General features: G+C 58.6%; 1 protein-coding gene across 8 annotated transcripts in view; it reads right to left on the bottom strand.

Moving 5' to 3' along the window:
• Positions 1 to 18,563: 18,563 nt before the first annotated feature.
• The window catches only part of NAP1L4 (nucleosome assembly protein 1 like 4), a 28,114-nt gene continuing 22,298 nt past the window's right edge, over positions 18,564 to 24,379 (bottom strand). For 2 of the 8 annotated variants that reach the window (XM_074276181.1, XM_074276176.1), the window contains exons 15-16: positions 23,031 to 23,065; positions 18,564 to 19,544 (exon numbers count right to left, since the gene is read on the bottom strand). In XM_074276181.1, the coding sequence (XP_074132282.1) occupies positions 23,060 to 23,065 (6 nt within the window). In that variant the 3' untranslated portion in view covers positions 18,564 to 19,544; positions 23,031 to 23,059. Of the gene's footprint in view, positions 19,566 to 22,497; positions 22,644 to 23,030; positions 23,066 to 24,379 lie in introns of those variants that run through there. The other 6 variants (XM_074276182.1, XM_074276177.1, XM_074276179.1 and 3 more) reach the window with 4 other exon arrangements.

Below are 24,379 nucleotides of genomic sequence, written 5' to 3'. Positions count from 1 at the left end.
CCGCCGCACCCAGCTCTGTGCCGGGCTGACCTCGGGCTTCCCGGGCATGGCGAGGGCCGTCCCAGTCGCCCTCTCCTGCCCCTAACTCAGCGTGTACCCGGAAGTCCGACTCCCCACCCGGGCCTTTTCTGGACTTTGCCTCCCCTTCCCAGGCTGAGCCCAGCCCACCCACCAGCCAAGCTACCCCCAAAGCCATCTCCCCCCACCCCCATCCAGATGACTGTGTGACCTCCCCCACTCCCACTGATTCTAAGGCCTACTGTGCTCTGAGCTCTGTACAGGACCAGTAAGCTTAGCCCTGTGTCTGGCACATAGTAGGTCCTTAGTCAGTGCTCCTTGACTGACTCGTTGACTAAAGGCGGCTGACTCCTGCCCTCTGGGCTCTCCCAGTAGGAGAGGAGACCCTAACTTATGGCCTTGGCCAAGCACGACCCCACCTGATGGAATGGAAAGCTCCCGAGGGTCAGTGGGGGCTGCTCCCCTTGGCTCTCCCCAGTCCCCCATTCCCTCAAAGGGCAGGCTCTGAGTCACCCTTGTAGGCCGAGGAGGGTGGGAGGGAAGGAGAGAACAATGGAGAGGAGACCCTGGCCCCGCCCCGACACCCTTTGATGTCACTGTCGCTCTGGGGACATCTTGGAAAAGGAGGAAGAAATCTGCTTGGGGAGCCAGGTTCCGCTTCTGCCTCTGTGGCCAGAAGTCATCCATTGCCCTTAGACCCGCTTTCCTCCCCCTGATCCCCTCAGTCTATGATTCAATGACTTGATCGAAGGCCAGAGCTCCTCCCCACCCCCAGCTATGTGATTTTGAGGGAGGAGGGGGAAGACCTGGGTGAGGCGCTGCTTATGGGGAATGCTGGGAGGAGACCCCCTGCCTGGACTCCACTGGGTCAGCGGTGCTGGACCTGGGGCCTGGGTGTCCAGCACTGCCCCGGGCCCCAAAGAGACACAGCCTAGAGGAAGACTGTTGCCACTAGAACCCTGTCCCCGGCCTAACTGGCAGGTTCCACCTTTTGTACTGTTGGGGACACAACAGGAAGACAAGGAATCCAGCCTTGGCGATATCATCCTTCACATATTGGGTGATTCTAGTCATGGGTTAAATACTGGGGGAAGGGAAGGAAAATTATTTTTCAAGAGCCTATGTGTACCAAGATAAGATCAAAATGGGTCCATGATTTAGGCATAAAGAATGAGATCATAAATAGACCAGAGGAACAGAGAGGATAGTCTGCCTCTCAGACCTGTGCAGGAGGAAGGAATTTATGACCAGAGGAGAACTAGAGATCATTATTGATCACAAAATAGAAGATTTTGATTACATCAAACTAAAAAGTTTCTGTACAAACAATACTAATGCAAACAAGATTAGAAGAGAAGTAACAAATTGGGAAGATATTTTTACAGTTAAAGGTTCTGACAAAGGTCTAATTTCCAAAATATATAGAGAAGTGACCCTAATTTATAAGAAATCAAACCATTCTCCAATTGATAAATTGTCAAAGGATATGAACAGACAATTTTCAGATGATGAAATTGAAACTATATCCACTCATATGAAAGAAAGAGTGTTCCAAATCACTATTGATCAGAGAAATGCAAATTAAGACAACTCTGAGATATCATTACACACCTGTCAGATTGGCTAAGATGACAGGAACAAATAATGATGAATGTCAGAGGGGATGTGGGAAAACTGGGACACTGATGCATTGTTGGTGGAGTGTGAAAGAATCCGGCCATTCTGGAGAGCAATCGGAACTATGCTCAAAAATTATCAAACTGTGCCTACCCTTTGATCCAGCATTGCTGCTATTGGGCTTATATCCCAAAGAAATACTGAGGAGGGGAAAGGGACCTGTATGTGCCAAAATGTTTGTGGCAGCTCTTTTCGTAGTGGCTAGAAACTGGAAGATGAATGGATGTCCATCCATTGGAGAATGGTTGGGTAAATTATGATATATGAAGGTTATGAAATATTATTGCTCTGTAAGAAATGACCAGCAGGAGGAATACAGAGAGGCTTGGAGAGACTGACATCAACTGATGCTGAGTGAAAAGAACAGAACCAGATGATCCCTGTACACTTCAATGCTGTATGAAGAGGTATCCTGATGGAAGTGGAAATCTTCAACATAGAGAAGATCCAACTCACTTCTAGCTGATCAATGATGGACAGAAACAACTACACCCAGAGAAGGAACACTGGGAAGTGAATGTAAATTGTTAGCACTACTGTCTATCTACCCAGGTTACTTATACCTTCGGAATCTAATACTTAATGTGCAACAAGAAAATGGTATTTACACACACATATATTGTATCTAGGTTATATTGTAACACATGTAAAATGTATGGGATTGCCTGTCATCGGGGGGAGGGAGTAGAGGGAGGGGGGGATAATTTGGAAAAATGAATACAAGGGATAATATTATACAAAAAATTACTCATGCATATATACTATGGGAAAAAATTCTAAATTAAAGAAAAAAAAAAAAAAAAAGAGCCTATGTGCCAGGCTCGGTGCTAAGCACATGTAAATCTGTATGTATTTGGAAATATTAGCAAATATTCCCCAGAACCCTGGAAGGATGGTGCTGTGATGGTCCCCATTTATACAGTGTTCTAAGTTCCAGCTCATCTCCCAGGTTCTATGTTTTATATATGTTATAATTTCCCTCCAAGCTCGGATATTCCAGGTCCGTGGTCCCTCCCAAGTTCAGTGTTCAAAGGTTCTTTCTAATTTTGATATTCCATGATCTTGGATCTCTCCCACTCAGAAATTCTGGATCCCATGGTCTAAGGCCCTTCCCAGTTCTGGTATTCCATGTTTATGTTCTAGGGTTTTTCCCCGTTCTGACATCCTGTGTTCTAAGTTCTGACATGTTGTTCTCTCCTGTTGCTGAGGTTCTAGGTTCCATGGGCCCTTCTACCTTCAGTCTGTCCTTGATATTCTTTGCAGTTATAGTATTCTTGGTCTCTGTGACACGAGGTATCCCTTCGTCCTCCCGGACCTATTTGTCCTCAGAAGAGACGGGCCCAGGTGATAAGTCGGGGAGCTTGGGGCCCCTCGCTGGACACTTTGCACCCAGAGAGCACCATGAGCCTGTCTCTGCCCTAAGGGAACTCAGAGTGTGGTAGAAGGGAGAGAGAGAGGAGGGAGGGGATGAGGGCTCCGCTAATGACACCTTCCATTTCCGATTGGGCCTTTCCCCAAGCAGCCCGAGGAAATGGGACTGGAAGGATTGGGATCTCCATTTCAGAGATGTGGAAACAGACTCAGAGAGAGGATGGGAAATCGCCTGTGACCACAGAGTTAGTCAGAGTCCGAGTCATTATCTGGGCTCTGGAACCTGGACTTCAAAGTCCGAGGCTGCTCTTCCCGCTCCCTCCCTAACTCCCAGCCAGGTGATAAGTGATAAGGGCCACCCCGGGAAAAGTGCCAAGAAAATGCTGTTGGGAGGGGCAGAAGGCCCAGCCATGGCTGAGCACTCACAGCTTGCTGGAAAGAATGAATGAACCAGGGAGCGAATGAATGAACGAGGGAGTGACCGTTCGGGTGAGTGAATGAATGAACGAGGGAGCGATTGCATGAGTGAATGAGGAAATGGATCCTCAGGCTGAAGGAAGAAGGGAGATAGCAGAAGTGTGGAAAATGCCATCCTCCTGGGGCAAGCTCAGGGCTCCCAAGAGAACCTGAGAGCGGATCTGAACCTAAGTCCGGCCTTCCAATACCACGGACTGTGGGCTTACCAGCGTTTGGGCCGACCAACAAACACAGGCTCTGTGGGGAACGAAAAAGCCTGCTGGTTTCCTTGCTGCCCAGTACCCCATTCATTCCCTGCTTCCTTTTTTTAAAGGAGGGTTCTTTGGGGACATTTGGGGAACAGGAACCAGCCCGGAGTCAACTCAAAGGGCAACCCTAGGAAGCTCCACCATAGGAGCCCTAAGTCCTTCCTGATTTGGGGGGCTTCCCTGTCTGTGAGATAATGAGGTTGGATTAGGTCTGGGGGTCCTTTTCAGCCCTTTCTCCCCACACAAAGCAGCAGGGACAAGAGAAAGTTTAGTGTTTCTCAGCAGGAGAAAAACCCTGAAACCCTTTCCAGAACCCCTGAAAGTCAGAGTTCAAAGGTCCTTTAAACCTTGGATGTGAAGTGGGGAGAACCTTAGAACAGAGATTATCTTGATTAGCCATTTTTCCTCCACCTCCAAATTTACAAAGAAGAAAACAGGTCAGAAAAGGAAGATGAGAGATTGAGAGCCAGCATGGCCAGTGTTCTGAGGGAGAGCAGGGGTGGGAGACCCTGTGGCCTGGTGACCCTCTGGGCCAGGGACTACAGACATTCTTATGCCCATTTTAGAGATAAGGAAACCGAGGCCACAGAGGGACTTCTCTCTCGGAGCCATAGAGCTGGGAAGTGTGGAGCCCTGGAACCCCCCCCCCCCACACACACACACATGAGCCCTCCTTGTCTGAGTTAGGGACTTTTCCTCATCATCCCCATTTTCAGAGGCAGCACCGGCCTGAGGCCTTTGAACCCAAGCCCTTCCTGCCTCCTGGTCCCTTCCGGAGAGGAGGCAGCCGGAGGCACCGGGAGGCCAGAGAACAATGGAGGTCTGTCTGCTTCTAAAGCCTCTCTCCAGTGGAGGCCGCTCAGCCATTTCCTGGCCGGGGGCGGCCCGTCTCCCACCCGCTGGGGCCATCCCCGGGGACACTGGCTGGGGATTCAGTCCGGGATGCGGATGCCACTAACAGTGTCTCCTCCTGGCCCTCTGGCCACGGTGTCGAAAGGGAGCTCCTCCTCCAGTTCCTTCTAGACTCGGTCAGCCCGGAGCGGCTGCTACTGCCCAAGCAGGCCCTGCCAGGCTGGCCGGCTCTGAGGGACCAGCCCGGAAAAGCGGGTCAAGAAGTGGCAAGCGTGGCCCTTACCGCCCCAGAAGGCTTTGCTGCTGTCCCAGGGACCCCCGAGGTGTCAGAGCGAACACACAGTCACTCATGCACAATCACACTCACACACACACACTCACACACACACACACTGTGCACAGTATGATGCAGAGAGAGGACCGTCTGGCTCCGGGATGGCGGATCTGGGCTGAAGCGCTGCCCCTGCTGCTTCCCTCCTATATCGGAGCCCCTCCTTGGAGCAACGATTGGACTCCTGAAAGCTCCGGCCCTCCCGGCCTCAGACCTCCAGCCCGGGGCCTTCCCTGCAGCATCCTCCCTCCTGTCTCAGGGGAGGCGGGAGTCATGAGAGAGGACCTCTGGGGCAGGAGTGATCGGGAGGGGGGAGGCAGGACCGTGGAGGTTCAAGCTGATGAGCCTCTGCCAGGGAGGCCTTTCTCCTTAAGGCCCTGGGGAGCTGTCAGGGTTCCAGGGAGGAGGGGCTTTCGGTCCTCCCTCGGGCCCAGGCAGGGTCTCGGGCCGCACAGTACCTGACCCAGTAGAATAGGAGGAGGGCAGGAAGGGCTCCATTTGCTCTGCTCAGTGACGAGCCAAAGGGATTGCATCCGGTCGGGACTAACAAGCTCCCAGGGAGCTGGTTTGGAGTTGGGATCCAGCCTCTGGAGCCCTTGTGGGCCGGTCCCCCCCCCCAGCTCAGCCATGGGCTTCCCCGGGCCGCGGTGAGGGGGCACACGCACAGCTGGCAGTTCACGCCTTTGGCCATGGATGACCTCGGTGAGAGTGTCACCTTCCCCTCAGCCTCCAGCCTCCTGCAGCTTCACCTCAGCCATAACCCGGCCGTGTGCTACCGCGGGTGGGCCGCCCCTCGCCCTGCTTCTCACGCAGGCACAGGAACCCAGGGCCCCGCGGCTAACGGAGGATTAGCCGGACCCCCGCTTCCTTCCCCGCCTCCACCCCACCCCCACACTGGGTCCCAATGCAGCCTCCCAGACTGGCGCTCCAGATAGAGGACAGTTCCAGGGCCAGGGACTGTGCTTAATAACAGACTGTTGATTGGCTGATTGCTTGGTCCCGCCCATCTCTGGTCAGGGGCTCCAATGAAGGCACTTCCCTCCAACAGTCTCAGTTTCCTTAAAGGGATGGCTTGGACTGTGGAAAGGCCGGACTCTGGCATCCCTTCTCGCTCTAGACTCCTGGGAGTGGCAGCTCCAGGACGCAGGCCGGGCTCCCACTTCCCCAGTCAGACCCAGAGCGCCCTGGGGTCAGGGGCTGCCCTCTCGGGCACCTGAGCCCCTCACAGCAGGGGGAGCGAGAACTGAGGGGCTGGTCTGGGGGCCAGGCTTGGGGGCAGGTCCTGGTCCAGGGGCCAGGCTTGGGGGCAGGTCCTGATCCGAGGGCCAGGCTTGGGGGCAGGTCCTGGTCCGGGGGCCAGGCTTGGGGGCAGGTCCTGGTCTGGGGGCCAGGCTTGGGGGCAGGTCCTGGTCCGGGGGCCAGGCTTGGGGGGCCGGTCCTGGTCCGGGGGCCAGGCTTGGGGGGCCGGTCCTGATCCGAGGGCCAGGCTTGGGGGCAGGTCCTGGTCCGGGGGCCAGGCTTGGGGCCGGTTCTGGTGCTTGGTCCAGGCTTGGGGGGCTGGTCCCAAAGGTGAGCTTTCCTTGCCCTTGAGTAATTGAGGGGGCTCAGGGGCTGCTCAGGATGTGCTACCGGCTTCCTGGCCTGCCTTCCATATGGGGTTCGTGGCCACAGCTTCCTTCGGGGGCCACTGCCCCCTTCTCTGCTCCGTCACCCTTCCCTTCCAGGGAGAAGGCCGGGGTCCCTCCCAGAGCTGTTGGCAGGCAGCGGGCTGAACCAGGCCTGAGTCAGGGAGATACCCATCTTCTCACTCATCATTTTGAGTCACTTCCTGGAAGCTGAGGCTGGAGAGCCTCTCACCCAGCAGGCCGGCCTTGTGTCATTCAGGGCCTCGGGGAAAGTGCCTCCACCGGAGCTGCTGGGCCAGCGAGGGGCGGTGGCCAAGGCCCTTTCAGCTGGGGTACCAGAGCCATCTCGGGCTGGGAACCCCACCCTCCTCTTCTCCATGACCCAGCAGCCTCAGCTCTTCTCGGGGCATCTGTTGGTCCCAACACTCACTGAGTCAGTCCTGAGATTCGATTTCCCTGGGAGAAGAAAGGGGGGGGGAAGGGGAGGAATGAGCAAGGGGGGGGAGGAAATAGGAATGCCCTGTCTTCAAGGCCCCAAAGGGCTTGGGAGAAAGATTCGGTTTATTCTCTTTGACCCCAAAGGGCAGAATGAGGAGAAAAGGGGTGAGTCGGAGGCAGATTTAGACTTGATATAAAGAAGTGCCTCCGACCCACTGGAGTCACCCAAGGGGGAAGAAAGGGGGGCTCCCCTCCCCCAATCACTGGCGCCTGGAGGGCTCATGGGGGAGGTGAATGCAGATTGTTGCTGGTACTTGGACCCCAGGGCCACTGGGGCCCTTCCTTCTCCAGGATGCTGGGATTCCCCATGATCTCATGCTGTTCCCCAGGGCCAATGGGAAGCGGGCCAGAAACCCATCTTTGGCTCCCCCCGGCTCCCAGCTGGCTGACGGCGATGGGAGGTGACTGTTGGGCCCACTTCCCAGGGGTCACCACGGAGGGCTGGGAAAACTGGAGCTGGTGACTAAGGTCCTGTCACTGCCCAGCAGGCAGTGGGCGGCCCCTCCTCCCGCCACCTGAAGAAAGTGAGATGCCCTCAGGGGCCCTGCCCTACTGGTCCCGCCTGGTTTCAGGCCCAGCCTTCTCTCCCTGTTAATCCTCCCAGTCGCAGCAGGGAGACAGGCAAGTCTGGGGCCTCTGCTTTCCAGCTTCCCAGGCATCGGGAGCTCCCCTACTCCTGGGTTCCGGGCCCACACCTCAGGGCCCTGTCTGGATCCTGCCCCGGGGGCTGGGGAAACTGAGGCAGAGCAGAGACCAAATTGTGGCCGATCTGGCCCCGGCCCAGGACAGGAGCCCGAACAAGCTGGGGCGCACGGGGTGTGGGGGTGACAGCTGGGATGCAAGCTCAGCTGGCATCTCGGGGGCCCCGAATTTTCATTCCCAGGAAGATAAAAGAGCCCTAAGGGGCAGGGGGACGGGGGGGGTTGGGGGGGCTGGGAGCCAAGCATGGGAGGGCAAAAGATAGAGAAGGAGCTGACACCATCCAGGGCTGGCTGGGGGAGCTGGGGAAGGCTCAGAGCCCTTGGAAGGGGCCACGTGGACAAGCAGATTCCCTCCCCCCAACAGGGGATAGACCAAGAATGGCATAAACACGTGCCTGGCACATGGGGGGACAGCCGCAGAGCTTGGGGAAATCAGGGAGGGATTTGTGGAGGAGGCAGGACTTGGGCATCGTCTTGAAAGGAGAGGGGGGAGGGTATGGCAGGCACAGGGGATGTTTGGGGCAAAGGCCCTGAGGTCGGGGATGCTGGCACTTCTGTAAGCACCCAAGGGGATCGATCTGACTGGTCCACAGAAAGATAGGGTGGAGGCCAGGCTGTGAAAGACATTACCTTTTAGGACCCTGAGGGAGCCACAGGGGGCTAGGTCATCTGACCTCCATGGGTCTCAATAATTCCCCCTGTAAAATGGGGCAACTGGACTCCATGGCGCCCAGAGGTCTAAGGATCCAGGTCCTCCCCAGAGGGGCAGAGCTGGCCAATTGACCTTGCCCAAGTGGGAGCCTGTGGGACACTAGGTGGGGGACCTAGAGGCTGTTTATAGAGCTGGGGGCTCAGCCATGACCACCAGGGAGCTCCCAGGAAGAGGACTTCCCCTCCCCGCAGTGGGAGGAGCCAGGAGAGGAAGGGAGGGAGGAGGCAGCCCACTCAAGGGAGTCCTCCCCAGTGGGATTCCCAGGAAGGGAGCCCAGGGAGTTTTCCTAAGGAGAGCCAGAGAGAGGCGGCGGCATCCTCAGAGAGCTGGCCCTCCAGGGGGGTGAAGCCTGGGAGGGGGGTCGGGAGCCCCGGAGAAGGGGCAGGTGGGTGCCAGGACCCAGAAAAGTGCTAAGTGGGCATCAGGAGCCCCCACCCCAGCGCCAGCTTAGCCCTCTCTGCCTGGGGCCCTGGGAAGGACATTCCTGGAGCCCTGGGGAGGGGGGGAGGCCCATTGCCTCTCATCTTATCTAGCTGCCTAAGGTTTCCTCTCACTTGCAGGCCATCCTCCCCCCAGCCCGTCCCCTCTGCCTCCTCCCTGCCTGGGGAAGGCCTTGGCTCTAAGGCTGCACAGGGAGGCCAGGCCCAGGCCTGAAGGGCCCCAGTAGCCACTTAGTTTAAGCCCCTTGTTTACAGAGCAGGAAACTGAGGACCACCTGTTCCAGAGGCGAGATTCACACCCAGCTCCTGCTCTCTAGCTGGGGCTCCCGGACCCCACTGCCTCTCTTACAGGACAATCAGAAGCCCACCAGGGAAAGGCTGTGTGCCTCTGGGAAGGGCCCTAATTTCGGAGTCAGGGCTCCAGGCCCAGCCTCTACTAGCTCTGAGACGAGGCCCAGCCCCTTTCCCGGCTGCTGACATGGAGGTCGGCGCCATCGGCCCTCCCAGAGCCACATCCAAGAAGAGGCCATTCCCGGACTCTGGAATCGCCTCTCAGGGCCATCCACAGGCTCAGCGGCCTGGAGAGGCCCATGAGTGCGGGAGGCCCAGGCAGCCCCAGCAGCGCACTGGGGATGGGGAGGGTCCAGGGGTCCCCTCCCCCACCATGCAAGGACTGGTGCAGGGGAAGGCAGAAGCTCCTGGAGGCCGGGCCTCCTTGGGCCTGGGCTCTAGCTCCCCGCAGGCGAATCCCTGGCCTCCTCCTGGGGTCCCCAAAACAGACTCCCCCAAACAGACCCCCCAGGAGAGACCCGGCCCTGCCCCTCCAGCAGCCCGCGGGACCGGACACCCACTCCCCAAGCCAGGATGAGCCGCTGAGGCGCTAATTACCCCCCAAAACAAGCAATTTGAAGGGAGGAGGCGGAGGGAAGCCGGGTTCTCACCAATTTCCCTGCCTCTCATAAAAGGCTCCTCTGTAATTATTCCCCTGTGGGCGGGAGCTGATTTTCCCCAGCCCGTCCTCCCCCACCAAGCCCCTGGGACAGACTCCCTCCCAGCTGGGGGGGCGGGCGGGGGGGGGGGGGGGCTTCCTGGGTACCAGGAGGGAGCCGGGTGTCCCTGGTCCCGCTCTCCGCATTGGGGCCCAATGAGCTCCTCCCTGCCCAGGGGAAACCTCTCCAAACCTCCTCGGACTGGCGCTCTCCGCCCCCCCCTGCTCCCCGCCCCCCTTCCCTAGGCTCGGTCCGTGGAGGCCGCCAGCGAGGGCAGTTCCCTTCTCAGGGCCCCAGGGGGCGGTCTCGGGAAGGAGCCTCTGTCCTTGGTACCAAGGGAGCCCTCCCGGCTAACTGTGTGCGGAAGGATGCTGGCCGCCGCGGCCCGGCCGGCCTAGAGAAAGTGAGGCTAAGTGGGCGCCGGCCCCACCCCGTCCTGGACCGTCCGGGCAGCGCCCGCCCCTCCGCCCGCGGCTGTTTCCCATCAGAGGCTAGTCCCTTAGCTTCCCCGGGCCTCAGTCTGCTACTGAGGTGAGCCTCGCTTCCAATTTGGTGCTCAGATTTTTGACCCTCTTTTACCCCCCACCCCGCCTTTTTTTTTTTTTTTTTTTAAATTCTCAGTCCTTGGCACAATGCCTGTATACAGTAGGTGCTAAATAAATGCTAACAACCAAAGAGATGGGGCGGTCCTGGGTGACCTCCAGCTTCCCGGCATGCACAGCAGGCCCGTCTGTCCCCTCGCTGCCCGCGGACCTGCTCCGCTTCCTGGGGCGGGCGGCCAGGGGCGGCCGAGGCCGGTCTGGCCCCAGGCTCGGGCTGCTGCCACCTAGGCCACGAGGCGGGGCGTGGGGGCTGCCGGGACGGGGCGGGCGCGAAGCCGGAGCCCGGAGGGAGGGGCCCAAGGGGGCTCCTGCGCAGCCGGAGCGTGGCCAACGTTGGCGCAGGGACGCCAGGTCCGGGGCCCAAGCCCACGGCGAGGAGGGAGGGCTGGGATTGGGAGGCGGAACCTCGGCTCTTTCCCACCGGGGGCGTCAAAGGCTCAGGCTCCAGATCTGTCAAATGAGGGGCGTGGCCAGCCCGGCCGGTCCCGGAGGCCTGGCCTCGGTTTTCTTGTCTGTAAAATGGGTAGAGAATCTTTCTGCCGCCTCCTGTGGTGCCCCTCCCCCCAGAGCTCCCGAGGAGGGGTCCGGACCAAGGCCCCGCCCATTGAAAATTCCGGCCAATCAGAACTCGGAGAGGGAGGGACCCGGAGACCGGAGCCCCTCAGCCGCCCCAACCAGGCTCTTCCCCTGGGGGACACTCTCAGGGCAGTAGGAACCTTCATCTCCATCCCTTCCCCCCAGGAGCGCGTGCGCGCACACACACCCTCCCGGGTACGCGCACACACCCTCCCGGGTTCGCCCTCCCCAGGAGGGCGCCGAGCTCGGACCCTCAACCCCCCCCCCCCCCCGGGCCTCCTGCTTGCCCACCTCGGCGCCCTCCCCCCCGCCCCGGCTCTGCAGCTCCTGGGTGCGACTCCCCAGGATTCTCAGGGGCACCTCCATCCCCCCCCCCGGCCGCGCCGAGACCTTCCCAGAGGGGCGGGCAGCCTCAGGGGCGAGCGGGAGGGTGCAGGGGGAACCGCGGGGGGCCCGGGAGGACGCGGGAGACGTCAGTCACACTTTCGCGGCCAGGCTCCTTCGGGCGCCCCTGGGGCGGCGGCCCTTCGCCCCCCTCGTGCCCGGGTGCAAACGAGGCTCCCGAAAAGAGGGGCTCCGCCCCACGGTGCAGAAGGAGGCGCCCGAGCCCCGCGGGCGGGAGGCAAAGGAACGCGAGAACGGCCCGGGAACGGCTGCCGACAGTTAGGACCTAGTTGAGGAAACTGAGGCAGAGGAGGCAGCCAAGCTCGGCCAGGTCCAGAGCGGACGCGTCCGAGGCGGATCGGAGCCGGGACTCCGCCCGTCTCCTGCGTCTCTGTCTCCTCCCTCGTGTCTCTCTCCTCCCTCCTCGTTTGTCTCTTCTCCCCTCTCCTGTCATCTCCCTTCTCTCCATCCCCCCCTGGTCTCCCCTCCATGGCCCTGTCTCTCTCCCCTGCCGCCCACAGCCTGGGCCGAGCCCAGAGAAGCCCCCCAGCGCCCACCCTAAGAAGCCAAAGCAGAGAGAAAGGGCCCACGCTTTAAAGCGCTTCCAGCCGCAGTCAGTAAGCATTTATTAAGCACCAACTGTGTGCTGGAGAGCCTTGGGGCAGTCCCAGGAAGCAGCAGGAAAGTTGGAGGTGAGGGGGCGTGGGGGACCTGGGGCGGGAAGGGCGCTGAGAGGAGGAGGCTGGGGGGGGGATTCCAGGGCGGGAACAAGGAAAAGGGGAAGTGGAGCCTTAGCCCGACCTGGACCTGAGACTGGGGGAGGGGAGACGGCTGGTAAAAGGCCTTGAATGCCAGAGATTTTCTGCTTAATCCTGTAGTAGGGAGCCCCTGGAGTTACTGAGGGAAGGGGGAGTGCCTGCCTCAGTTTCCTTCTCTGCAGAAGGGGATAATATTCCGGGGTGGATGAAGCTCAAGGAGGGGGCATCTGTAGGGCGCTCAGCAGGTGGGGCCCCGGCCCACCGGGGGGCGCTTGGCCATTCCCGCCTCACGTGGGAGCGGGGAAGAGCCACAAGCGTCCTCGGCCACCTTTTCCTGAAGCCCACCAGGCGCCCTTGGGTCTAAAGGGGGGGGGGGACGGGCGAGCCGGCAGGAGTATCCCGGCCTCCAGGAGAGGCTGGCTCCTCTTGCTCCTGGAAGGGATGACTGAATTCTGCGCCTCAGGAGGCTTCGCGGCCCGAGCCTCCTCAGCCAGAGCGGAGGCCTGAGCTCGGCCATCATGGGGGGCCCGGCGGGGCAGAGGGCGGCAGCTGGCCGGGAGCACAGTCGGGGCTCAGCCCTTCACTCCTCCGGGAAGCCCTCCCGGGCTGCGCTCCCAGCCTGGGTGCTGCAGGGGTGGAGGCCGGAGACCAAAGTCCCCTTACCAGAGGAAGCGTGGGAGGCGGCCGCCCAGCCTCTCCCGCCGGTTCCCGAGTCCAGATAACTGGTCGGCAGCCGAGGCTTCCAGGGGCCCGAAGGTCCCACTTGACAAGAGGGGCCCCCTGCTGCCGGGCCTAGGGGAGGGCCCCTTCCTGGCCCCCAGCCCCCTCCCCCTTCGGTCCCAGGGTCCCTTCCTGCAGCTGCCCCCCGGGCCGCCGGACCTGGGCGAGGCCGCGGAGGAAGGAGCGCCCAGGCGTCACCCCCTCCCGTGTGTGCTCAGTGATTCACGCCCGCTCCTCCCGAGCGAAGGCCAGCTCCCGGGCGCCGCCTGGAGAACCCTGGGAGAGCCGGCCGGCCGAGGAGGGCTCGGGGGCCGGGAGGGCGGGACCGCCTGGCCCGGCTCACACTGGTCTGGAATTCAAATCAATCCACCCAGCCCCGGCCGGTTAGGGCCTGGGATAGTGTGGGCAGGAAACAAGCATTTATTAAGCGCCTGCTATGGCGTCCCAAGTGCTTTACAAACAGCCCACGGGGAAAGTTACTATTGTAGCCTCATTTTTCAGTTGAGGAAACTGAGGCAGCAGTGGTGCGGCGATGGCCTGGATCGCCCGGGAAGGAAGGGTCCACCGTTGGATTAGAACTCTGGTCTCCCTGCCTGGAGTTGCAGCATCTCAAGCCCTGTGACGCCCCCTGGCGGCCCAAGGGTGAAAGCCAGCCCCGGTTATTTGTTCTTGGGCTCTCTGGGGCGGGGACCTCCCTGCAGGGCGGCGCCCGCTGGCACCCCAGCCCCCAGCCCTCTTCTCATTTATCCATTTGTGAGGGTATCATGAAGGTGAAGCCGAAGGTATCTGCTGAGGGGGGCGAGGGCCCGGCCGGGAGTGCTCCCCACAAAATCACAGTCATCCCCATGGGACGGCCAGGTTGTGGATCCGTATCAGTATTCAACCACCGGCTCCTGGGGGGAAGAAGCCGGTCCTGCAACAATTTCCCAAGCCCACGTGTCCGAGCCTGAACATTTCACACCCCGCTCTCCCAAGCCCTCCCCAGCGCGCTGGATCCCATGACCCTAAGCTGCCCCCCTTTCTGCCTGGATTGTCCGGCCCCAGGGGCCATCCACTTCTGATCGTTTCTCCCCGGTCCCTAGGCTGTTCGTTGCCCTAACTGCCCCCCAACTGCCAGCAGCCCCCAGGGTTCCGTGCTGGCCCTGGGCTCCGGGAGGAGCTGACCCTCCCCCTGCGGCCTCCTGGGCCTCGCTTCCCGTCTGCCTTCTGAATGACCAGGGACCGGCGGACACAACCCGGCCTCGTGGCCCCGGCTGAGGCCGGGCTCCCCGGGCCGACTCCGGCCTCCCCGGGCCGCGCTGCCTCCCTGGAAGTGCCCAAGCCCCGAGGGCCGCTCGTGGGCCCCACCAGCCCGAGCACGGCCAGGGGCCCGTGGGGAGACCCTGGGGAGCCCTGCACCCATGGGGGTAAAGGAGGGGAAGCGAGGCCCGACATCGGGGGGTGGCCAAAGGCAGTGGGGGGATCCCGTGGGCCTCCCACTACTGAGCAGCCCCCCGCCCTCGGCCTGCAGACCCCTGGAGCGGGGAACCCGAGGGGCTGCTGGGTCCGGGCCTCCCGGCAGGGAAAGAAACCGGCCGGCCACTGGCGTCCGCTCTGTGCCCTGGCTTGGCCCAGTAGCTCCTGCTGGGCGCTGGAGCTCCAAGGCTTGCAGCAGTTTGTGTAGCCCCACCGTCCGTCTGCAGGGGGGGCAAATGATCTCCCCAGCCCCCCATTTACGGGAGAGAAACTAAGGCTCCGGGCCGGCAGAGCCAAGCCGGGGAGCCGGACGTCTGGGCCACCTCTTGGGGCACAGAAGGCAGCTGCTCCCAGGGGGGTTACACGGAGGCCAGGCCCCAGCGGGGGGTTCAAGCCCCCTGGAATCAGGGGCGGGGGGCTGCCAGACGGGGGGAGAGCAGGGCCGTACCCCAGAAATGCCCAGAGCGTCGGGCTCTCCCCAGCCCGGGCCTCTGCACCCTGTGGCGCTTCCGCCTCCCTCTGAGCCCCACGAACCCCAGGGCTGAGGAGGATGAGGATGATCCCGGGGGCTGCCCGCTGAGAGGGCCACACCTCTGGAAAGGGTTTCTCCCCATCGTACAGAGGAGAAAACGGAGGCTGCCCCGGAAGCAGCAGCTCGCTGCCACGGCCCCCAAGTTTTCCGGACATGGCCCGACCCTGCCCTCGCCTCCCCGGCGCCCACTCCTCTTCCTCACTCCCTCTCGGGGTCCCGGGAAGAGATGCCCAGGTAAGCCACAGACACGATGGTTGGGATTGCTGGTGGGGGAGGGCTTGGAGTCAGGGAGGCTTTGGAGGCCTGGGCGGGAGCGGCAGCAATGGCCGCGCTTTTAGGGGGGCACTGCCCTACTCCCGGGTCGGCCCCGAGACGGCGGGGGGGGGGTGGCTTGAAGCCGAGGGTCCCCACGAGCCCACGGGAGGCAGCGCAATGCCCCTAACGGCCCGTCTGCTGGGTCCCCACGTAGGCGCAGAGCTCCCGGCCTGGCCGGAGGCGAAGGTGGCTCCCAGGGCCCCGAGCAGAAGTGAAGCGGTCACAGAAGAGGCCCCGGGGAGGGGAACAGGTGGAACGGCGGCCCCGGGCAAGGTCGAGGGGCACGAGGCCCGTGACCCAATGCCAGGCTCAGGGCACCCCCTCCTCACTCCCTGGGGAACCTCTTGGACTCAGTTTACCTCTTTGCAAAGTGAAGAAGCTGGACTCCCGACCTGCAAAGACCCTCCCCATTTCAAAGTTGCCAGTCTCCTCCCCGTGCCCGCCCCTTGCTGGGAAGCCCCGAGCAGCCGGTCAGGGAGGACCCTCGGGCCTTCGCCCCCCCTCCCAGGAACGGGAGGTTTTCTGGGGACTTTCCCAAAGGCAGGTTCTGTCACTCAGAGCCAGTTGAGGCCTGCTGGTGCCTAGGAGGCTGGGGGGGAGGGGAAGGGCTGGAGACGAGGTCAGAGAGGTGACCAGGGCACCTGGGGGGGGGGGCGCTGCTGCACCCCAGGGCCACAGGGGCCTTTGCACAGCATCGCCCCTACCCGGCCTCCTGCAGCCTTCAGCGGGCCCCGGCGTCCTCGGGCAAGTCCCCCATCAGATGGAGAGGCCGGGGAAGCCTCGCTTTTCCCCATCTATAAAATGAGACACCAGCCTGAGTGGGCTTTTCCCATTGACATTCTGCATTCCTGCATCTGTGGTTTTCCGGGTCAGTGACAAGGACTGCCTGACATTGGCTCGGCACTCAATGCCCCCCAGGGTGAGCCCGCCTGCCTCGGCGGCCCTCCCAGGCCCAGAGACTCCCCGGAGCGAGCAGCCGGGCTCCCTCATTCATTCACTCATTCACCCATTCAACAAACCCTCTGCCTACAAAGACTTGGTGTGCGGAGACGGGCTCGGTCGGAGGCCACGATGAGAGCGACAGGCACAAGATGCCCTCCCCTAGCCCCGGGGACCCCCGTGGCCTCGCGTCCCCCCGGCCTCGGCTCCCATCACGCCCCTGGAGCGCAAGCTCATGTCCCCGGTGACGCCCCGGGCCGAGAAGATGCCTTGGATCGCGCCCCCACTCAGACACAGGGCATCTCGACGCGTGGGAGGGCAGGCCGTCTGCCTGGGATGGAGCAGGGGGCCGATGACCACGGTAAGCCGAAAACGCCCGTTCTGGAGCGACAATTGCCCGGTCCGCGGAGCCGTGCTGGGAAAGCTGGGAACGGCCGGCAGACCAGGCCGGGCGACCCCTCGCCGCCCTCCATATTCTAAATGGATACGTGGCATGGAAAGGACCAAGTAGGACAAAGACCCCACAGCTCTGAGGGGAACATGGGATTGACCATTCCCCCTGACCCGATGGTCCCAAGGGACGAACAGTTCTCAACATGGCTGCCACATACAACAAAGGCGCCCAATCGCCAAGAAATGCAAATTCGGCCCAGAAGCCTCACCTCGTCCTCTGCAAATGGGAAAAAGGACAAAAACGGCACCATGTGAGGGGGTTGTAGGACGATAAGCCGTACTGGTACATTGTTGGTGAAGCTGAGATACCATCATTCTGAAAAGAAACCCGGAAGTCTGCAAATAAAGTGACGGAAACGTCTGTGCTCTGAACCAGACTCTCCATTCTGGGCATAGGCCCTGAGGAAAACTCTTTGTCCTTGGACTGGGGAATGCCACAAAAATGGGGGTCCATGACTAAGGAAAGGTGCCATGCTGTAGAACCGTGGTGATGCACCCCCTCCAAAACAAGGTCATAACGGTCCGTGGTTGGGGCAGAAAGGCCACAAATTGGGAGAGGGAGGGAGGATTTACCCCTGGGGTCTTTGGAGAAGGGAGGAGTCGGCCCAAAGAAGCAGAGGGCATTATGAAGGGCAAAAGGGACAAGGTCAGACCAAAGGGAAGCGCAAAGCTGGGAAAGCTGGCGGCCAAGTGTGGGATAAAGGCCGCTTTTCTAAAATAGATACAGGGTCGAAGGAGAGGAATAATCTGAGGATGAAATAAAACCTATAGTCACAGGAAAAAATGCTCTATGGACGAGGGGCAAATTAAAACAACTCGGAGATAGCATCTGGCACCTCTCAGATTGACTAAAATGGCAGGGAAAGATTGGGACAAATGTGGGAGGGGATGTGGGAAAGTGGGCCACGGATGCATAGTTGGGGGAGTGGTGAAATGATCCCACCGTTCTGGAGAGCACGTGGAGCTGGGCTCAAAGGCTATCAAAGTGCGCATACCCTTTGACCCAGCAGTGCCATTACTGTAATGAGTACCTCTCCTCATCCAAGGAAGTAGAGGGAAAAAGACCCCCGGGTGTAACAATGTATGGAGCTCTCTTCGAGGTGAAGAATTAGAAAATGAGTAGATGATCACCACTGAACGGCCAGATAAATTGTGGTACACGTGGGCGATCCCAAGACTCTGGATGGAAAACGCCATCCCGAGAGAGAAGGACGGGGACCGAATGTAAACCAACTCCCGCCCCGTCCCCTTTTGTTCCCTCTTCTCTCCCATGGTTTTCCCTTTTTGTTCATTTTCCCCAACATATTCGGGAAGCGATGTGGGTGAGGGATGCAGCGAAGTGGGAAGGGAGCAGAGCCAAGGAAAACACCCCGAGTGAGTGTACTGGCAGGGCCTGACCACAGAGGGACCGTGAGGGAGAGCAGAGCCACAGGGTCCTCCCTGGCCCAGGGTGGGGACTTCATCAGCGATGCCTTCTGAAATATGATGGGTCAGTGAGAAGGGTCTCTAGGAGAACAGAGGGATGCGTGGGAGGCAGCAATGCAGCTACAACATAAAAAGTTTGCGTCACTGATTCATGTGTCCAGGGTGGTCCTGGGGCCCATGAGGGGGGGAAAGAGGCTCTCCCCCCAGGGCAGAACCAGGCCGGACCTTGCTTTGTCTCCTCTGATAGGGAAGGCTTGGAGGACTGGGACTGGCTCAAGGTCCCTGGGAGGGCAGCCAGAGACAGGAATGGGGTCTCCTGGGGGACACAGAGCAGGAGCCCGACCATGGCTCCTCTGCGGGGCTCTGGGCCTGGTGATCGATGGGAGGAGGCGCACATTCACACTCATTACCAGACGACTGGGAGAAGGGAGGAGGCAGCTCCCCAAGAAGCAGAGGCGAGCCGAGTTCCTGTTTCACAACTTTAATAGAATATCCTAACTATTCTGTACAAATTGAAAACACGGCGTATTGTTAAGTTACAAATGTGTATCGTTTAAGGTAAGGCTGGAGCACTCTCTACGCGCCTGGTCACAGTGTTGATAAAGCTGCTAGTCAATGGTGGCTGGAGATGGGCGTCAGGGACCGAATCACTACAAAGGGGCCTCTGAAATCCTACACGCCGAGCCCCCCGAGCCCCGAGGAGGAGGAGGAGGCCGGGGAGCCTCCACAGGGACCTCCCCGGGCCTCGGGCTCCGCTCCGGGAGGGACTCGCCAGCCCCTCTTCTCCGGACCGGGTCCGCCAGACCTTCCGTCACAAACATGGTTTCAGAAATGCGCGCGAGCCCAACTTCAGAGTACATACAAACACAAGGAAATAAATAGGAAAATGTCCTGCCCGAGCCCCCGGCCCACCCCACCCCCCACCCCCCTGGCCAACGTGGCTTTACTCTACTTGGCAGCTCTGAGATGATTGGGATAAAGAGGCCTTAAAAGCAGGTGAGGGTGGGGGGCGGGGGGCGGGGAGGAGTGTGTGTGAGTGCGCTGAGTGCGCGCGTGCATGCGTGTGTGTGCATGGGTCCTACCTCCTCTGTCCTAACCAAGTCACAAGCGCGCCCCAGCCCCTGTGTGTGCTCGCCAGCTCACGGGCGGCCCAGGCGGGCAGAGAGGGCGCTTGACTGAAACCTCCTATTCGTGAAACGCATCAAAGTTACCACTGTACAAATTAGGCAAAAAGAAAAAAAGTGTAAGTGAAAACCACGCACTTGAAAACAAGTTAACCGTAAGCGTTGTTAGTGAGACCGAGGCTGTGCCGCGGCGAGTGAAGGGCCCGGGCGGCGGGCCGGGCTCCCGAGGCGTCCCTTCGTCCGAGGCGGCCCAGCCTCTCCCGGGGGCGCGCGTCCGCACGCGTCACTGCTGCTTGCACTCTGCAGGCTGGCCACATTCTCTCTGCCAAGAGAAAGAGAGACCCTGAGCCCGCAGCCTGGCGGCGGCCCCCCAGCACCCAGCCAGCCACGCTCCCCCGAGCCTGGGTGCCCCCAGAGGTGCCGACAGCCGTGTCTGCGCTTCTGGGGACGGGGCCGAGTCGGTGCGCTCCCTCGCCTCCATGGAGGAGGTGAGACCAGCAGAAGGCCCAGAGGCCTTCGAAACATGCTGTCAGACAAGTCAGAACCGGTCCCGGCCCACACTGAAAAGCAAGCCCCCTCACAAGACTGGCTGAGGGAACGGTCTGGGGACTTCTTGGAAGAGCCAAACTCCCAGGACAGGAGGGCCCGGGAGAGCCCCCACCTCCCTCCTCCAGTCCAATCCTGCCCTTCCAGGGGCCTTCCGAACCCAGGGCTAGGACGAGCTCCCCTCCCCTGGGAGAACAGCTAAAGAAAACCTTGGTGCATCTCTGCCCAGAACAAGGTCAGGGCTCACCTGAAGTCTAGAGGTCGAGCCACAAGGGGGCAGCAAGGCCTGGCAGGGCGAGGAGGCTATTTTAGAAAGGGAAACTTCTCCTCAAAGGGTGAGGCACTGGCCTGACGGGCGCAGGTGGGGCTGGGGGAGGGGTTACCCAGGAGCCTTTCCTCTGGACCTCAGGGGGTCTGCCCTGACTTGGGGGGCACCTCGCCCAAAATTCTCAGAAGCAGCTGTGGGGAAAGGCCGTCTGAGGTAAGCCCAGTGGTCAGAGACTCCCAGGCCCAATGGCCTCTGGGGGCCAACTCCATTCTCCTGTCCACCTGACACTGGCCACTTAGTTTTAGGTTGCTTGAGGGCAAAAAGGGAGTCCCAAGCAGCCTCTTCTCAAGGCTCCAAGGAGTCTGAGAGAAGCAAAGCTTCAGAGAGAGTGGATTGGCCCGGCAGGTGCTGCAGCGATTGGAGGAAGGGCAAGCCCAGAAGAGCTCCGCCAGGGTTACTTCCTCCGTGGCCGGGCCCTGCCAGCTCCCGGGGAGTCAGATGAACCGATCACTCACGTTCTGACTGAGAAGACCTGAACATGGTCCCCGAACAACGCCAAGAGACTTGTGCTGGAAAACGCCATCCATGGGCAGAACCATGAAGTCTGGAAAAATGGCTTTTTTTTTTTTCTTTCTCATGGCTCTTCCCTTCTGTTCTGATTGTTCTTTTTTTGTCTGTTTTTGCTGAGGCAATTGGGGTTAAATGATTTGCCCAGAATCACAGACAGGAAGTGTAAAGTGTCTGAGGTCACATTTGAACTCAGGTCCTCCTGACTTCAGGGCTGGTGCTCTTATCTGCTGCGCCACCTAGCTGCCCGATTGTTCTTTTACAACCATGACTAAAGTGCAAATATGGTTAATATGACTGTCCGTGGAATTGCTTGACATCTTGGGGAGTGGAGGGAGAAAAATCTGGAGGGCAGAATTCATTTACAAAAGCGAATGGTGTCTGGGGGAGGGGGTGGGGGGAAGGAGGGGAAAAATTGGAACAGAAGTGATTGCAAGGGTCAGTGTTGAAAAATTACTCTTGCATGTGTTCATAAAAAGCTATTAAAAAAAAAAGTGAATGGCAAAGATTCTCTTTACATGGAATGGGAAAAGATAAGATTCTATTAAACATGAGAAAAAAGAAAAAAGACCTAAACACGCCTGCCTTGGGCACGATGCACAGGCTCAGAACTGGCCAAAGGCCCCAGACCAGGGCAGCCAGGCTGGCCCTCGACTTCACGGGCTGCAAATGAGGCCCGTCGGCAAAGCCTCCCACGCCGGCTCTGTCACGGCCCCAACCTGCTCGCAGAGGGAGGGAGGGAGGAGTTTTCAATAGCCAGTGGCTACACGCCAAGGAGCCATTAAGAGAACGGTCTGTGTGGCCTCCATAACTGCAGGGCTGCCGTGAGCATTATGTACCCCAAGCACTGGCAGTTAGAAAAGAAAGCATCACTAAGGCTGAGGGGCACAAATCCACTGTGCCCCCCATTCTGCCCTGACGGGACCATCATCCCATTTCTGGTCTCAGCGAGGAAGGCTTGCAAAGTGAGGCCGGGGGCAGACCAGTCTTCCCAGCAAAGCAAGGGGGAAGAGGGGACACGGAAGGAATCCCACGAAGAGACTTTGGCCAACGTGGCCATGAGGAAATGGCAAAGGCAACCTTTTCTTCTGCAGTCCCTATCTGGGATCTACAAAATGAGTCTCACTGAGTTTCCAATAATTAATTTGCTACAGTAAAAAGGATCCGTTTTTAAAACAAACATGAAAAAAAAAAAAAATTAAACCCCCTCAAACCCAGTAAAAATAAAATTAAAAGAAAAAACCTTTTGGTTTTCTATAGAAGTTTATGAACAATCGAAAACGAGATCCATAATGCCTTCAATAATAAACCAAATCATTTTTCTGTTGTAAAATACAGGGGTTTAATAGTCCAAAGTCCTAAACTCTTCAAAAACCTGATTTAGTTCTAGAGCTCCTGCTTTCAATATTGCTTATAAAAACTGCTTTGTTCAATAACAACGTGGACTCCGTGTTAGCTAAAAGGTGGATTTTTCTTTCTATGTGTAGCCCTCTGCTGGAGGTTCCTCAGGAACCCAGAACCAGGGTGGGTTTTCTAAGCTGTTCCCGGGATCTCCGTGCTGATCCTTCCCCCCCTTTCCCTGCAGATCCATCCCTGGGCTTCAGGCTCGTATAAGCAGAGCTGTTCCATCCCCTCTGTTAACTTACTCCAAGCTTAGCAAACTACATCCAGCGTGGAGGCTCCTGAGCACAGCTGAGCTCAATGCCCTTGAAGAAACACCCTTAAAAAGAGTCACCTATGGGGAGAGGGTCACCGGGTGGGACTGTCTAACTCAGCAAGAGTCCCTTTAACATCACAAGATTCTTCATAAACTTCACACTAGAACAGCCCACAAGGACTAACTACACCAGTTGCCTTCTTGGAGAGCTTTCAACATTAAATGAAAAAGAAAACATTACTGGATCGATACAAAGAGTGTATTATTTCTTTGCCTAAGTTGTTTCACATTTTTCTGGTCTGACTGCTCTAGACGTATTTTCTAGATGTCCTTCTTGACGCACTTGAGAACAAAATGAAAATTAGAAAAACAAAACAAAACAGCTGCCCCCCTCTCCCTGTCTGCCACGCCTCTCCTTTTCCCCATTTCTGGAGGGTGCCCGGGGGAGCCGCCACCCCCGCCCAGGTGATCCTGTGCCTGCGGGTCCCAGATGAAACTTGTGGATGGCACCTTCCTCGCTCGGGTGCCTTGGCTGGAAGGCAGGAGCCCGAGTGAATCCAGCTCGGGACAATGCAGTGGCATCGTGCCCGGTGCCACGTTACAGAGGTTTGCTCTACAACAAACTCCTCGGGAAGCTAGCTCTAAGTGGACTCTTTTCTATCGCCTGGAGGAGCTTCGCGCTCCCTTTAACCAACAAGGCAACAACCCCACATTGTATCGGCTACAGATCATCAGCTTTCAAGTTAGGTATGAACGGAATTCCACCTTACCTATGATATGAATGATAAACAGACAAAAATTACACCTAAATGGGGAAAAAAAATTGAAAGGAACCGTCAGCATGAAAGACAATGAAATGTGCAAAATCATACAGGAGGAAAACAACCACAATTTCTCTGCAAGTCCTCCGCCTCGGCGGGGCCACTCCAACACACCAGACCCTTTAGTCACCGAATTCTCTCTCGCAGAGAACATCACCTGACCCTAAACTAGGCTGGCCTGTCTTTCGCTTCCAAGCGAAGCCTTTCCCAACAACCTGGGCCTCCCCTCATGAGCATGACTGTTGAGGGTTAAAAATCCACGTACAGACTGGTCAGTACACTAACTACTAGAGCTCTTCTGAGGCTACAGATTCCTCTCGGGACCCCTGTCCCTTGGGACAAAATTGCTGGCAAAGGGCCATCTTTACTGTATCATGAACCCAAAGAGCCAACCACCTCGTTGTTTGCTGGTGAGGGTGAATGCTCGCCCTCCCCACCTGCTGCTGTTCATCCCTGACTTCCCAAGGAAGGTGGTCCTTGGGAACCTGGTACTGGGGGGCGGGGGCTCTTTCAGAAGATGACCAAGATTGGAAGGAGGGGAAGAGGAAGGCGGGGGTGGAGGGATGCTGAGCAAACACCAAGGACTTGCAGGTGACAGCCTGATGAGCAGGAAATCTGGATGTGGAGAGAGAACCAAGCCCAAGAGAGGGACCCACTGAAAAGCCATGGATTTGCCTCCATTCTGTAAAAATAAGCCCCGTGGCCAGACAAAGCTAATGTGGAGATGCAGCAACTCCAAAGCAACCCAGGATGGCTCCTAGCACTAAGGTCGACTTCGTGTCTAGAGGGAAAATGCACAGTGACCTGCCGCTCTGCAAGGCCTGGCCTTGTTTCCCCTTTTAAAGGGTGAGCATTGAGCACATGCCAGGGATTTGACAAATAGGTGCTTAAGTGCCTGATGGCTATTCTGAAAGACAAGCATTTCTATTTGCCTCCTGGAGAACTATTTATGGCAAAAAAAAGTCCCAAATCCCCTTTCCCCACCCCGGGGCCTCAGATATTAACTGCCAGTACTTTCTTTCACCGTGTATGTGTGTGTTGGGGGGAGCGGAATATGATGCAAGTTAATCAGCCCCCTGCCCCCAGTGCCAGGGCATTTAGATTTCGCTGCCCATAGATGACTGTTGCCAGGTGGGCACCAAGTTAGTTAATTTCATGCCAGGGAATAATAGATACTATTTATTTATAATTTGGCCCAAGAGCTGCCAGTGAGGAAGAGGATGGGACTAAGGTTGAAAATATATAGGACAGCCTTACAGATTCAGCTAGGAAAAGCCAAGTCTTGCCAAATGAATGAT

This window comes from Sminthopsis crassicaudata, chromosome 6, assembly GCF_048593235.1.
Source record: "Sminthopsis crassicaudata isolate SCR6 chromosome 6, ASM4859323v1, whole genome shotgun sequence".
NCBI classification, from domain to species: domain Eukaryota; kingdom Metazoa; phylum Chordata; class Mammalia; order Dasyuromorphia; family Dasyuridae; genus Sminthopsis; species Sminthopsis crassicaudata.
The sequence above is the reverse complement of the archived record's forward strand: the minus strand, read 5'-3'. Positions and strand labels throughout refer to the sequence as shown.